Source organism: Anopheles marshallii, chromosome 3, assembly GCF_943734725.1.
Source record: "Anopheles marshallii chromosome 3, idAnoMarsDA_429_01, whole genome shotgun sequence".
NCBI lineage: Eukaryota > Metazoa > Arthropoda > Insecta > Diptera > Culicidae > Anopheles > Anopheles marshallii.
Window position 1 is genome coordinate 69,172,361 of NC_071327.1, and position 14,163 is coordinate 69,186,523.

Genomic DNA, 14,163 nt, shown 5'->3' on the forward strand with positions numbered 1-14,163 from the left:
GAATAAATCTATATTGATCGGTAATTCCCTTTTAAATGTCTATGAAGGCACCGAAAAGATTGCTGATTAAAGATTAAACTGTTGCTGCGCTTATGAAATATTACTTTTGCAATTGGTCTGCAATCGGGCTTCAATAGGTATTTCTTGTTCTACGAACATTTGTTGCTTAATACAACACTTTGGTTTTAAATAAAATACACAATTGGATCATTCCTCATCACGCACTTCAATTTTTCATTGCCTTTGTCTAGTAATAGCATTCACGAACATACGCATTAGAACGTCATTTTGTATAGTGACTCTCATATTGATTGTCAACAATGTGCTGATAAAAACGAGCACCATCATCAACATTGGCACCGTGCCGGAACGGCAATCCATCATTCAAACTGTGTTTTTGACTGATTCAGAGATGACCGAGATCTGTGATGTTTTCAATCCGTTCGCTAACCTCATTAACTCGGCAATGGCATTAGGATATCGACGACGCACCTATGGCACTTTAGGTAAAGACTCCGGCTATATATCACTCTATATCATGTCCCTTTTCTGGAGCACTTCTGGACGTCATACCACTTTTATCTGGATAGAAAGACATCCATGCTGTAGTGTTCTGCAAACAGGTGGCTGCACAGTTACGGCAAGTGTAACCAATTACTTAATCCTAAAAGATGATACGGCTTAAAGCCGCTTCCTTCTTCCTACAAGTTAAAAAACTCAATATTTTGTGAGTTTCCCTACAATATCTTGTTGTGCGTATGAAGCTTCTCCGAATGGAAGAGGCCCTTTTTTCATTAGCTAATAGGTCAACTTACTGACCCAAATGCACCCGGTGCTCTCTTGCGGTTTGGAGAAGGCAATGTCTCCAAACCAATTCTAAATTTTACATGCAAATACAAAAAGGTCATATTAACCGCTATTACTGTAATTTCTCAGATCCTCAATGCGAATTCGCGGGTATTCACACATTTCGTTAAAATGTATTATTAAGAGGTAAACCATTGAAATTTCCACACCTTTCTGTCATGTCTATCCTTAACACTGACAAAAAGACGGTTGTCAAGTGGTCGAATCATGCAAAAACAATGAATAAATGTTTCATCTGTTTGGAGATCTTCGGAAACCAAAGAATTGTTATGTTTTTGTAAGTGATTATTTATAATAAGTTTTCATGATATGTTATCTTTTTGTAAACTTAAAATTCTCCTGTTAAAACAACGAACATTCGTTAGTTCTTTTTGAACATTATATTCTTACATTTATCACAAGAATTCATCAGTAGGACTATAATTTCATATCTAAAGAAGACATTTCCCTCTTCAAACACTGGAAGGTTACCTTATCCCTGATGTACTCGGCCGAATTTCGGTTAAAATTTAGATTAAAATATTAATTATTATTCAAAATGTTTCATGCTTCAAATTAACCGTAAAAAACGAACACAAAGACCGAAGCCTAATAGTTTAATGAACGCGTTACCCAAACCTCCAATTTAAAGTTCGGCTGTGGGGTTTGAGTCTTTGAAAAACAAAATCCACTTTCCCAACGTAATTAGAAATTGTATGCCGTTAATGTAGTGCACGCTGATCTAGCTCCTGGTACCTAGCCCTAGCGCTCGGTACAGTGCTGCAGGTCCGGGTTGCCCCCGTGCCGAAAAGTTATGAAATTTATTCCCTCGAGTGTCGTCAATACGCCTTAAATGAAAGTTGGCCACGATAGGAATCTATTGTGCGATTTAAGTTAAAGGCAAACTGCGCTGCGATTCTCGAGTGTGCTAACTTTTCGGCCTGATTTTGACAGCCGGAGCAGTAAACGCGTTTTGTCCGTCGCTTGCACACCGCCGTGAACGTGAACGCAGCCTAGGGACGATATTTTTCGGGCGCGGGTCGGTATGTGCACACCGGGAATGATGGTTGGGATTTTTTTTTTGTGGGATGCCGGGTCGCATTACAATCGTACGACCACCCAACGGATGTTACAAACACTGTGCGGCAAGTAGTTGATGCCAACAGTACGCCAATCCTCTGTAAGCTTAATTTGTCTTTGGAGGATAGTTGCAGAATAACTTTCCTTCTCCCGCCCCAAGAACTTCTCCATCCTGTGTGTAGTTTTGCGCTTTGCCCGTCCTTTAAAGTTCGCCGAACCACCTGTTCTCGCGGGAAGTGTAAAAGTTGTATTTTTTGTTGCGTTTCCTTTCGCCCGGCCCGGCCCAGCCGAGCGTGTCGCAAATCTAGCATTTCATGGTACCGAGCGTGGATATTTTATGTTGCATAAAGTACAATTACGGCAGCGTACATGAAAGCGAGCGAGAACACGGGCTCAAAAGTTCGTCCTTGTCGCATGTCGTCCGTCGTTGTCGTACCTTTGGTGAGCCGTGTGAGCGGAACGGTAAAGTAATCACTGTTCCAGTACGGAGAGCTTTACAGTAAAAGTGGTAGGGAGGGGAGGGAAGCATAAATCTGCAGCTGCACCGTTGCAACGGTATCGGTTTCAGTGCAACGAGTGCAACAAATACGGCGGAAATTTAGCACGAATGTGCGCGTTTAGGCGAATGTGTACCAACAAAGTACCAAAAATAGGAGCATCACTGAACAATCTTGAACTTAGAAGCACAGCTGAGGTGCTTTAAGCGAAAGTAGGGGACCTCGACTGTGAGGAAAGTCTGAACACTAGCTCCAAGAGTTACTACAGGTATTACTGTATAGCTATTACAGCACTGATTAAATCTCTACTACTGGATAGATACTGTGAACTGGAAGTATGTATCATCATGAATATAAGAATAAACCACAACTTGAAAGGGACTCTGATATTAAATATTTGGGAGTAATATTGTAGCTCAAATTTGACACACATTTGAACGTTATTATAAAGAAAGTAGCACAGACATGTGGAGTTAACGAGCAGGTTCGATGAAGACCTGACCATTTTTGCCCATTAAAGTCCAACTTTATAAATGATTCATCGCAAGGCACCTTGATTTAAGTGCATCTATATTGTTCCTCAGAAATGAAAGTCAATTAATTAGACTACAAAGATTACAAATCAGCATCATGCGATTAATATTGGGCTGTGGTCGCTTAAATGCCATCTGCCATCACGATGCTGAATGACGTACAGTGGATATCAGTGCAGTAAATAATAAGGTTTCGGACAATGTTCCCAATACTCCGTATTTTGAATGGAATTCCTCCCAGTTATCTTGGGGGTGAAAATCATTACAGGGTTTAATATTGAACGGTATCCGACAAGAAGATCAAAGGAACATAGAATCCCATGCTTTATAACAAACAGTAACAGACACACATTCAAGGGAATTCAATGCTGCACAAAAGGATGCCTTTAGCAATGGCTCAAGCCGGTAGTCTTCGAGAGTTTAAACGTATGTGTTCTAAGCATGTGAAAGTGTCATTTGATAAGCTTTAAGTAATTTATTTAATCTCTTCCAACAAGAAGCGGTGCATCAATGTTCGGCAGTATCTCTAATAAGTAATTGTTATTCTCCAAAATGCCCATTTAGCGACCTTTGGCAAGATGTCGACCTATTCTTCAAATATATTGGAAGAAGAATCAAGAGAATTGATGGTGATATTATTCGTCATAAGATAAATATTTTTCTTTATGCTTAACAACCAAACTGAAGATGCAATCTGAGAGATTAGATAACCTACATTTTGGTAGTCTTGGTAGTTTGGAAGTACCGCCCACTCTCCCTCGGAAAGCAGAATGATTCGCACGTCCTATCAAACCTTGCAGCTACATAATAGTTAGCTTCGGAATCAGCCACCGCCATCGATGTTGGTTGAAGCGTACGGTGGCCGATAAACTCGACATGTCATGTCGTTCATGGCTATCGTTCCGACACCCAAAACAATACCGACTCGCAACCGAGATAAGCCAAGAGTACTCGAACTCCAACCGCTTCGGGCATCAATCTTGCCATCTCATCGCACACGCGACACTCGAACGGAGCGTACACGAGACGATGACGTCGATGCTGTATGCGATTGGAGCATTGTGTAGCATTTATTCCACATATTACATTAAGCCGTCGCGGCGAACAGATCGTAAATCTCGCGCTTTCAACCACGTTCGAGGAGATGGACGGTGAGCAAGCTAATGAGCTTACGCGGTGGCCTTCGGTCGATCGGGGAAGCATCGAAACGATCAAACAGTGGCTCACCACCCAACCTCATCTGCCACAAATTGAAGGTAAATCGAAGGCAAAGTTTGGACAGTTTTTGAACCACAAAAAAAAACATTTACCAGCCTGTGTTGTTTCGTTTGCATGACAGATCATGAAATAGCGCTGTTCCTGCACGCCAACTATTGCAATGCGGACGCGACCCAGCGTACGATCGAGAACTATTACACACTGCGCACGAGCCACCGGGAATGCTTCACCGACCGGGATGTGTGGAACGAAGCGTTACAAACGGCACAAAAAATCATGTGAATATTACGTTGATATTTAAGTGACTTCATGTACAAATTCTATCAAGTGATGGATCACCTTTTCTAAACCCCCCCCCCCCCCCCCCCCTCTCAGTGTTTAGCGTAAACCCCCAAGTGCGAAGCCACGCGTGTGTAAATATTATATCAAACTATTCATTCTCAATCGGCTCCAGCAGCGGTGTAGTTGTGTGCTGGACGCGAATGTTTGAAGATTACCCACAATAATAATTGCCGCCGTAGCGTTATCGAACAATTTGCTTGATCTCGAAGATCTCACACACACCAGCGTATTGTGGGAGTGTTAAAGTAAACAAACGTTAATTCATCGTTACAGGCATGATATTTGCTGCGACCAGCGCACGAAGCTGGTGCTGGTTGGTCGTCGGTAGGCAATTTGTCTGTCGATGCTAGCACTCTGTGACTGTTGCGGGTCGTTAAATGTATCATGAATTGTGTTAGTAGCTGTGGGGCAATGTTACTGCCTGAATGCGGGATACTTTAAAGACCGTTCCTTAATGTTTCTAACGACACGTTCTCTCGACGGTTAGGTTAGAAATATTCGGGGGTACAAAGGCTTTAGTTGTTGATGAATTTGTCCCTGACCCTGAGGGTGGGTTGAATCTGCTGTGAACATTTCATGCATCGCTCAGGTACAGATAGGCCTGGAATGGAGATTGCCCAAATTTTAGACCATAAAAAAACGACCGTTACAAATAGTAAAACTAAAAGCAAATTGACAGTAAGGCTTATTTTATAGAACAATAATTGGAGACTTATCGCACAGTCACATGAATCTTATATCATTTATATGATCTTATGCTCACTTATTATCATTCATGCTCTAACTTTCCTGTACCGTTTCACAGGATGTTCACCGTACTGCCAGGAGAGACGAAGGAAGGCTACAAAATGGTTTACACCCGACTGCTCATCACGGATGTTGCCGAATTCAATCACGCGCAGATTCTAAAGCTGTGTGTATTGTAGCCAAAAAACCAATTCCAATCCTTCGCTAATAAGTTCCTTCCCGTTCCAGCATGACCATGTGTCTCGATCTGTGGGTGAAGCTGGAGGGCAATGCAAACGGGCACATCATGCTGTCGGATATGCAGGGTATGCATCTGGGCCACATGACCAAGCTAAACATGGGCGCGGCAAGGAAACACATGTCTTACGTCCAGGAAGCGTTGCCAATCCGACTGAAGCAAATACACTTCATAAATGTGGTACCGTTCATGAATCGATTAATGTTTCTTATGCGCCCGTTTATGCGCAAGGACGTGCAGGAGATGATCAACATGCACGTCGGCATGGATACGCTCCACCAAGCGATACCTGTGGAGAGCTTGCCGAATGAGTACGGTGGTACGGCCGGGACGTTCCAGCAGCTTCACGGTAAGCTAATTGACTTCCTATTTGAGCAGGTGGAAAATGCGGAATGGAGCTGTTTTACGTTTGGATTAATGCTTCGATTGCAGATTGCTTCAAGGAGAAGCTATACGCACACAATAATTGGTTTCGTAGTGGGGAGTCCCAAAATTTGGTCGATGAAGCAAAGCGTGTCCCAAAGCCAACAAGATACATGTTTGGGCTGTTCGGCTAGCGGAACCGGGTTTTCTAAGGTAATGAGGTAAATTTCCATCACCTTTCTAGAATATCGCACGTGAGGCTACGGTTCGTGGAGATAATGTTATTTAATGGATAATGAATAAAAAGGCGTTTTTATCGTAGCACGATAATTTTAATTTGGAGTTCTTGAAAATGTAGATAAATTCTTTTTCTTCGTGATATACAATTTAAACTTAAATTTGGAACAGCCATTTAGATTAATTAATGGAACAGACTGGTGGGGCGCACAAAAGAATTGGTATTGAACCTAATAATCTGTTCCATTTTTACTGCATTTATTTACAGTTAAATAGAGGGATGTAAAAATTTCAATAAAATTTATTTTGAAAGCACAAGCAAGCGCATACATCCGATTTTTAATTGAAAGTCGCAAAGACGTTGTAGATATAGTAAAATTAATAATTTTGAACGTGGTATCGTTCAAAAGATCTTTGAAACCAACCCGTTAAATGGTTTCTAATTGTTGTGGTTTTGCAAAATGCGGTTGAGTTGCGGTCTTCTAATTTACATGCTAAGAAAATTACATTTGAAATACGCCCAACGGTCATGCGCGCTCTATTGTCACTCGGCGTTGACAGTCGCCTGCTGTAACTGTCAAAATACGCAACAGACGTCAAAACCATTCTCCCGTTGTGTATTTTTATTGTTTGCGAAAACACACATAACATTTTCACCGCTGAAATATGCTCTCGAACGTAGCGAAATCGATTGGCCAGCGCAATTTGTTTGGCACATTGGTGAGTAAAACCGGTGAAAACTAATGACTAATGCAGTGGCAACGTTTCATCGCGGTACATTGCTGTTTATCTGTGGTTGAAGTGTTTCATTCGGCGCAAGATATCGCTCGCCAAAACCAGTCTCCTCCACCATTCTTCGCCTAGCGCATAGTGATTGCATAATGTAGCATCGCAAAGGACATGGAAAAGTGAACCAGATACGAAGTATTGTCCGGGGTTTATCTAGTGTTTATGGTGCACACAATTGCCAACGGCCAGAAGCGAATATAAAATCCGATTGATAAACGTTCGGAACCTTTAGCCGTACATCTCAGTATGGGATTGTCTAAATGGGTGAACACAATCTTCCGGTCGGGCAAAACGGCTGCAGCCGCTACGGAAGCAATCAAAACGAATAACGCGGCCAGTTCCAGCGGAGTTAAGAACAAAGTGGTTAGAATTGTTTATCTGCTAATAAACGCGTGTGAATGCATACGGCATACGTATTGAGCTTTTTGAAGAACTGTGTGCAAGTGTATTAAAGAGTTTTTTTTTCTCCTTTCGTTTTAGAAAACTCTTTCAAGCCAGCAGCAGAATGGATTTGCCTCGGAAGCTTCGTTTGAGACACGGGTAAGTAATGTTGGTCATTTTAATGTTGTTAATAGTTGTCCAATCTCTCTAGTTTATTTAATAATTAAACGACCTACTGTTGTTTCTCTTCTGTGTTCTTTCCACGGACACATTAACCTGTCAAGGTCGTTCATTATCAGCTATGGTATGACCGTATGCGAAGATGCTGTTGTGTTTGATAACACGTAATTAATAGATTACTGGACTGATCGTAATCGTGTCCGCTAATACGAACAATAGTTTGCTTGCATTTGTATTTTCTATTCACAATTACAATCACAGAAATCTGGACACATAATTTATTTTCCGAAGTTATGTCCAACGGATTGTTTGCACATAATAACAGAAGGAAAACAATGCGTTCTCTATTGACTGTCTTTAACACTTTTTCGTTGTTTGCGTTCGTGTATAAATCGTTTGCCTGCACGATGTCCTTTCCCACCTAATAAACGTCATCAGGCTTTCAAGCTGCATAACCTTGAAGAAGGTCCATCGACTAAGGTAACTGTCACGAAGGAGGATGCCCTAAAATACTACGGCCAGATGTACATGATCCGGCGCATGGAAACGGCTGCCGGAAATCTGTACAAGGAAAAGATCATCAGAGGGTTCTGCCATCTGTACTCTGGACAAGAGGCTTGCGCTGTCGGAATGCGTGCCGCTATGCGTCCCGAGGATTCCTGCATCACGGCTTATCGTTGTCACGGATGGACGTATCTGATGGGCGTCGCTCCGCAGGCCGTTCTATCGGAGCTGACGGGCCGTAGTAGTGGCTGTGCTCGTGGCAAGGGAGGTAGTATGCATATGTACGGTAGGAACTTCTACGGCGGAAATGGTATCGTCGGTGCCCAGGTTCCACTTGGCGTCGGAATCGGATTCGCGGCCAAGTACAACGGAACCAAGGGGGCTTGTATTGCGCTGTACGGTGACGGTGCTGCCAACCAAGGCCAGCTGTTTGAGGTGTACAATATGGCCAAGCTCTGGAACACGCCTTGCATTTTCGTCTGCGAGAACAACGGCTACGGAATGGGTACCAGCGTTGAGCGCGCCTCGGCCAACACCAACTACTACACGCGAGGAGACTTTGTGCCCGGAATTTGGGTCGATGGCATGGACGTGTTGGCTGTCCGCGAAGCCACCCGTTTCGCTTTGGAACATACCTCATCCGGTAAGGGACCGATCCTGATGGAAACGGCCACCTACCGGTACTCTGGCCATTCAATGTCCGATCCGGGCACCAGCTATCGATCGCGTGACGAAATTGCCGAAGTAAGACAAACGAGAGATCCGATAACATCGCTACGCGAAAAGATTTTAACCACCGAGCTGGCCACGGTAGAGGAGCTGAAGGAGATTGAGGGCAAGATTCGGGCGGAGGTAGACACGGCAACAAAAGTGGCAAAGGCGGACAAAGAAATTTCCGTCGAGGAGCTTACCGCAGATATTTACGCAAACCCACAAAACCTGACGGCCGTGCGCAACACGTTGCCGCACGCGGAACTTGCACACAAGAGACTTGGACAGGCGGTCAATATGTAAAGAAGCGAAAACGAAACGGTATGATAGATGTTTTGGCAGTCCAGCACCATCACGATAAAGACGAGAAAATTATTTGTTTGCAATCTCACGAAGCATTTGAATGGGGATAACAACTGTTTCCGGTGTTCTTTTTTTTTGTTGGTTTTGTATCAGTGATATATTTACCTGCACATCATCCTTCCTCAGGGTAAGTCAGGCTGCAATGTGACTCTAGAGAGCAGGTTTGGACGAAACGGGACATTTATTTCATTCTTTCATCGTAAACGGGTTGCAAAGCATTTAAGACGAACCAGAAATACACTTGAAACTCATAGAGTAAACGAGAGTACCAATTTGCTTGGAATTACCTTAATTGTGACATTGCTGAAAGAAATCTTATAAATAAAATAAAATAACGGGCTTTGCAAGCAAATAATGTATTAGAAGCGTTATTTACAATTGAATTGTGCTGTTCATGTAAACTTGTTATATTACATGCACGAGTTGCAGAATCCAGTTCTGATTTAATTTCTGGATCACGTTCTTGATGGTGCGATAAGGTCAAGTTGGATCAACTATTTGATCTTTCCCCTAGAATCATTCTGGAGAATTTTATCTTTCGCTTAGAATTCATGAAAGATCATCAGTATTAGATTAATTAGAAAAAAAGGATGCACCCAAATTAAGACGTAGTTTTTAGGCAATTCTTTGTCGATCCACGCATAGCTGATTACAATATTCGAAAAAGATCTTGGACACCCACAAGATCGAAAAACATTCGATGTGTGCAGCGCCACCTAGCGCTAGGTAGCAATACCATACGATTTTTAAAATTATCGATGTTTGCTTCGTTTGAATCAACCCATTAGTCACCATTACCCCCACAACCAATTTAATTATTCATTCTACCATATATTCGCATAAAAATATGTTATTTTTCTACATTTATTTTTGGTAAATTTTAGTATGGCCTCAACGTTTAATAAGGGACTTTAAATGTTTTATTAGTTAACAATTCAAAGTAAAATTGAATTTCCGAAGACACTCTGTATTCTGAGCAACTAATACTCTCGTAATTTAAGGTCATCTCTTGTTTTCGTAAATAAAAATGGGTATCCATCTGGAGCTTTTATTGAACTTTGTTTAGGTTTAAAATTGGCTTTCGAAAACCGCTGCATATCTATTGCCTACCATTTTAACGAAATTATTCATAGTCGTAGAGAGTTTACTGATGAAAGTTTATGAAGATTTTCCAAACTTATTTTTTGTTCGAACGATTCAAAATGATTCATGGTGCAATGCGCAATAAGATCAGTATTTCAATTGCACGCAGCATATTGATCGCCCAATGTACTCAAAAGTTTAATTTAGAGGAATTTAATATGATTGTGCATTTGCATGGTAAATGGCAATGGAGACAAGCTAGCGATGGAGCAAATAAATTTTACCACTCATTGTTCCCGGAAGTAGTAAACAATCCAGAAGCTGTTCAGCGATTATAAACCCGCGGGCCCTTCATCTCCCTCCGGTCGATCGGCGACATCGGACAAAAATCGTTCCACATCAAAACAACAAATAAAAACAATTGCTCTCTGCACCCCAGCGCAATATGCGCACCGCTCGGCACTGCACCGCCTGCAACTTACCGGCTCGAATTGAAGGTGAATGGTGAAAGGATTTCGTGCTGTCGTATAATCTTCATACCGCCAAGGTAAGGAATAGCGCTTTGCAGACAGATGATGGTGCAATTCGCGACCTACGACAAGGCGCAATAAACAAAGCATTACCGGTGCCCTTCAGCTGCACGTCCCGCGAGACCTTGAGTTATTTGATCTCTTCGCATGGTCGCGTGTCGGTAGCCATCGGGACGGTGAAGGAAATCGTTCGTTGACTTTTGCAGCATCGACCACCCGTTCGCCCTCTGTCGCCTTTTTGTGCAACGCGGGCGTACGTTCTTTCGCGTGACGTACTTGCCCCATTTGGCAGTTCGGAAAGGAAACCCAATTGCGACCAATTGCAACGAACGCACCGGAACAACTCGTAATGTTTATTGCAGCACTACAAACTTCCAGCAAACATTGCCCTACAAATGGCCACCAGCGTTAAGCAGCCAGCGATAAGCTGAATGATACGATCGGCGAGTATCATACGTGCCAGCTTTCGTTTGGCGTAGGGAATCGTCTCGTCCGGATCCTTCATCAGGTAGCGTCTGATGGTGAGGTACGCGTTCTCGAGATATTTGCCAGTTAAATTCCTTGGCATGTACCATCCGAAGGTGCTCCTGTGGCAGGATCGTAGGGCAATACAGCAAGAAAGAAGGAAAGGTTAATACAGCAACTCACGCTAGAGACGTTCCGTCGGTCGAGTCCGTGTGCACTTACCGATCCTTCTCGTCCAGTAAGTCGATTAAATTATTTGTCTGCTTTGTGTCGAATTCCCACTCGTGCCTGACGAAGTAACGCAGCGACATTTCGGAACTATAAATTCTGGATTGTAATCGCATTAAACTATCGGAGAAGGACGAGAAAATTCATGAGCATTGCAGTGCGGACAGTGCGGGTGGTTTTAAAGTTTCGCTTTTCACACTTACAATGGTTTGTGTCCAAACATCCGGATGAGGAGATCCAGCAGAAAGGAAGGTAAAAGCATGGTGAAAATGAGCTACAAAACGAGACGCAAGGAAATTGATAAGTTCCGGTACGACTAAAACCTCCAAGCGGGGTGTTTTTTGGACATTAAAAAAAACCTTCGCTTCTACTTCCTTCCAATAATAATTACTTCCTCACCTTGAAATAGTATAATGCTTTCCAGTCCGTTGGATATCCACGGGGCACCCACAGCATACGGCTGAACGGTACCGCATAAATGTACTCCTTGCCGCGGTCCAGCATTTCCTGATACTCCAGCGACTGCTCGTATGTGACGGCACTGTTGTAGATGGGCAGATGGCTCGGACCACACGTACGCTCGATGGTTCCCCGCTTCCAAGCGGCCAGTATGATGGTCTTCACGACCACGTCCACCGGGATGATGTTGATGCGATTTGTCGGCTGAAGGTAGGCCGTCCGCGTGATGCCCAACCCGGCACTGACCAGCATACCCGTCGGCCCGTTAAAGTTGTCCACCCATCCGCACATCGGTTCCTGCACGGTGAACAGCACCACCGACGGACGCACGATGGCCAACGGTAGCTCGTTGCAGTAATCGTTGCACACCTGTTCCGCCAGCCCTTTGGTGTATGTGTACGTGTTTGGAGAGTTTTGCGAAAGTCTGCGGAGGACGTAACAATGATCAAAGGGTGTGTCAAGAGTAACGCTGTCACGCTGAAGGGCCTTACTTTGACATCAGTGCATCCAGTGTTTCCGGTTCGTAGCGATCGACGGCTTGGACGAGTTTTTTCCAATCATACTTTGGTGGGTAGAGCTGAGTCAAACATCAAGCGTAAAGCAAATAAAAGAGTAATTGGGGAAATTTGTTGGACGATTTTTTCTTTTATTCAACAGTTCACCTTACCTTTTCCTCAACGTGACGATTCTCCGGATTGCTGTACGCGGTAGATACGTGCACGACGGCCCGCATCTTGCTGGTGGAGGTTTTAAGAATCTCGAACAGCTCCTGCGTTGAGCAGATGTTCGTTTTGATTGCATCTCTTAGCGGGTCGTCGAATCTGACACTAGCGGCCAAATGGAACGCGACCGACACGTTGCTCAACCTCTGGATGTCCTCTTCGTACATTCCCAGGCGCAACTGTGTAATATCACCGAAGATGGGGACCACCTTGTGCAAGGCACTCTTGTTTTCCTCCCGCAACCGATCGAACAGCTGCACGGGTGGGAAAAGCGTGTGGAAAGAACAAAACACAGCCGGAGGTTAGTACACACTAGACTTCACACCACCGGACCGGACCACTCACCGGACAACTGACGAGTTCGGATACGCGTGTGTCGATCGATTTGCCCCGTTTGTTGCGCATTAGCACGAAGATACGTCCAATGTCTGGGCACGATCGCAGCAACTTCTCGATCAACACCTTCCCCAGGAATCCCGTCCCACCGGTCAGGAAGACATCCGTGTTGGCGTAAAAATCCGTCACGGACTCGTAGCATCCAGACTGTGTCGTCATTTCCGCGCTGCTAAAGCCTGACACCTCTATGGATGAGTTCTGTTTGTTTGTTTTTGTTTTGCTGCAGATTGATGGCACTTGCACTTGTCACCACTGATTAACCACCGGCGATACTGCTGCACTGCACTGCCCCGCGTACACGGCTACTCGACTGCGATCGGTATTGATCCACTGCGAACGCCACACTAAACCGCGTCCCAACGGTGGACGCACGTTTTTATGCTTTCCGTTCCTGCCGCGGTACACCGCGTGGACCGCTTGGTCCAATCCAAGGTCCTGCCCGATCAACGGGGCGGTGCGTTTGCAATAAAAGTGATTGTAAGTGGCTCATGCGAGATCGATGACTTGCACCGCTTGCAGCGGGCGATCCTTGCCCGGTGCCAGGTTCAAGTACGCGAAGAAGGGCAAAACAACCGGCGGCATTGACATTGAATGTGCATTGTCTCGTCCGGCGTTGCCCGGTGCACTACTTTCTCTTTCAGCGGACGCGTCTTCCGGCGGGTTGCGGCACCGATCGTTCTTGGTACGCTACACTGTTGCCGATCGCATTTGGATCACCTCGAGATGGTACCACCACCTAGCACCTACTGAGCCGCGATCGCCCGTGGGCGCCGGTAAAATATTATCTCACGGAAGGAAACGTTCCACACTCGAATGTACCGGACGGTGCTGGAGGATCACCCGTGCCATAAGCAAGCCAGCCCGGGTGTGCTGTTAATCGGTGCAAATTAATTCTGGATCATTGCAAATGATTTAATCGTCGGCGGCCGTCTATTGCACTTGCCTTTCCGGGCACACGCTGCCTGTGTGCGTTTTGTTTTTTCTTCCGTTCGCCAATGCGGTTGTAGTTATTGCATATTAATCGAGGGATGTAAATATTGCGTAACGGTTTGCTAAATTGTAGCAAATTTTAACTGCCGGCGATTGGAACCATCTCGAGCAGGGTACTCGTTGCCGACGTTGCAGTACAATGTTGACATTACTGAGTGGTCTTGCGGTAGTCGGAAGCAACAGTTTAAATTAGACGAGGTTTAGAATTTAGAGCACAGCACAGAGCAAATCGATCATAACGGAAGAACGCGCCTCGATAGG

The 14,163-nt window shown here is 44.4% G+C and overlaps 3 protein-coding genes across 3 annotated transcripts; 2 read left to right on the forward strand and 1 right to left on the reverse strand.

The window, feature by feature from the left end:
• Positions 1 to 4,100: 4,100 nt before the first annotated feature.
• Positions 4,101 to 6,058, forward strand: LOC128714976 (alpha-tocopherol transfer protein-like). Its single transcript, XM_053809859.1, has 5 exons — positions 4,101 to 4,212; positions 4,296 to 4,452; positions 5,322 to 5,429; positions 5,492 to 5,850; positions 5,934 to 6,058. The coding sequence occupies exons 1-5, from the start codon at positions 4,101 to 4,103 to the stop codon at positions 6,056 to 6,058; spliced, it is 861 nt and encodes a 286-aa protein (XP_053665834.1).
• A 1,078-nt stretch (positions 6,059 to 7,136) lies between these two features.
• LOC128715485 (probable pyruvate dehydrogenase E1 component subunit alpha, mitochondrial) lies at positions 7,137 to 8,969 on the forward strand. The gene is made up of 3 exons (XM_053810391.1): positions 7,137 to 7,253; positions 7,371 to 7,430; positions 7,890 to 8,969. The coding sequence occupies exons 1-3, from the start codon at positions 7,137 to 7,139 to the stop codon at positions 8,967 to 8,969; spliced, it is 1,257 nt and encodes a 418-aa protein (XP_053666366.1).
• Positions 8,970 to 11,006: 2,037 nt separating this feature from the next.
• On the reverse strand, positions 11,007 to 13,071 carry LOC128716186 (putative fatty acyl-CoA reductase CG5065). The gene is made up of 7 exons (XM_053811106.1): positions 12,862 to 13,071; positions 12,462 to 12,770; positions 12,286 to 12,371; positions 11,735 to 12,218; positions 11,539 to 11,609; positions 11,330 to 11,455; positions 11,007 to 11,229 (listed from the first exon to the last, which is right to left on the reverse strand). Exons 1-7 carry the CDS (start codon positions 13,069 to 13,071, stop codon positions 11,007 to 11,009), a joined length of 1,509 nt encoding a protein of 502 aa, XP_053667081.1.
• Positions 13,072 to 14,163: the final 1,092 nt, after the last annotated feature.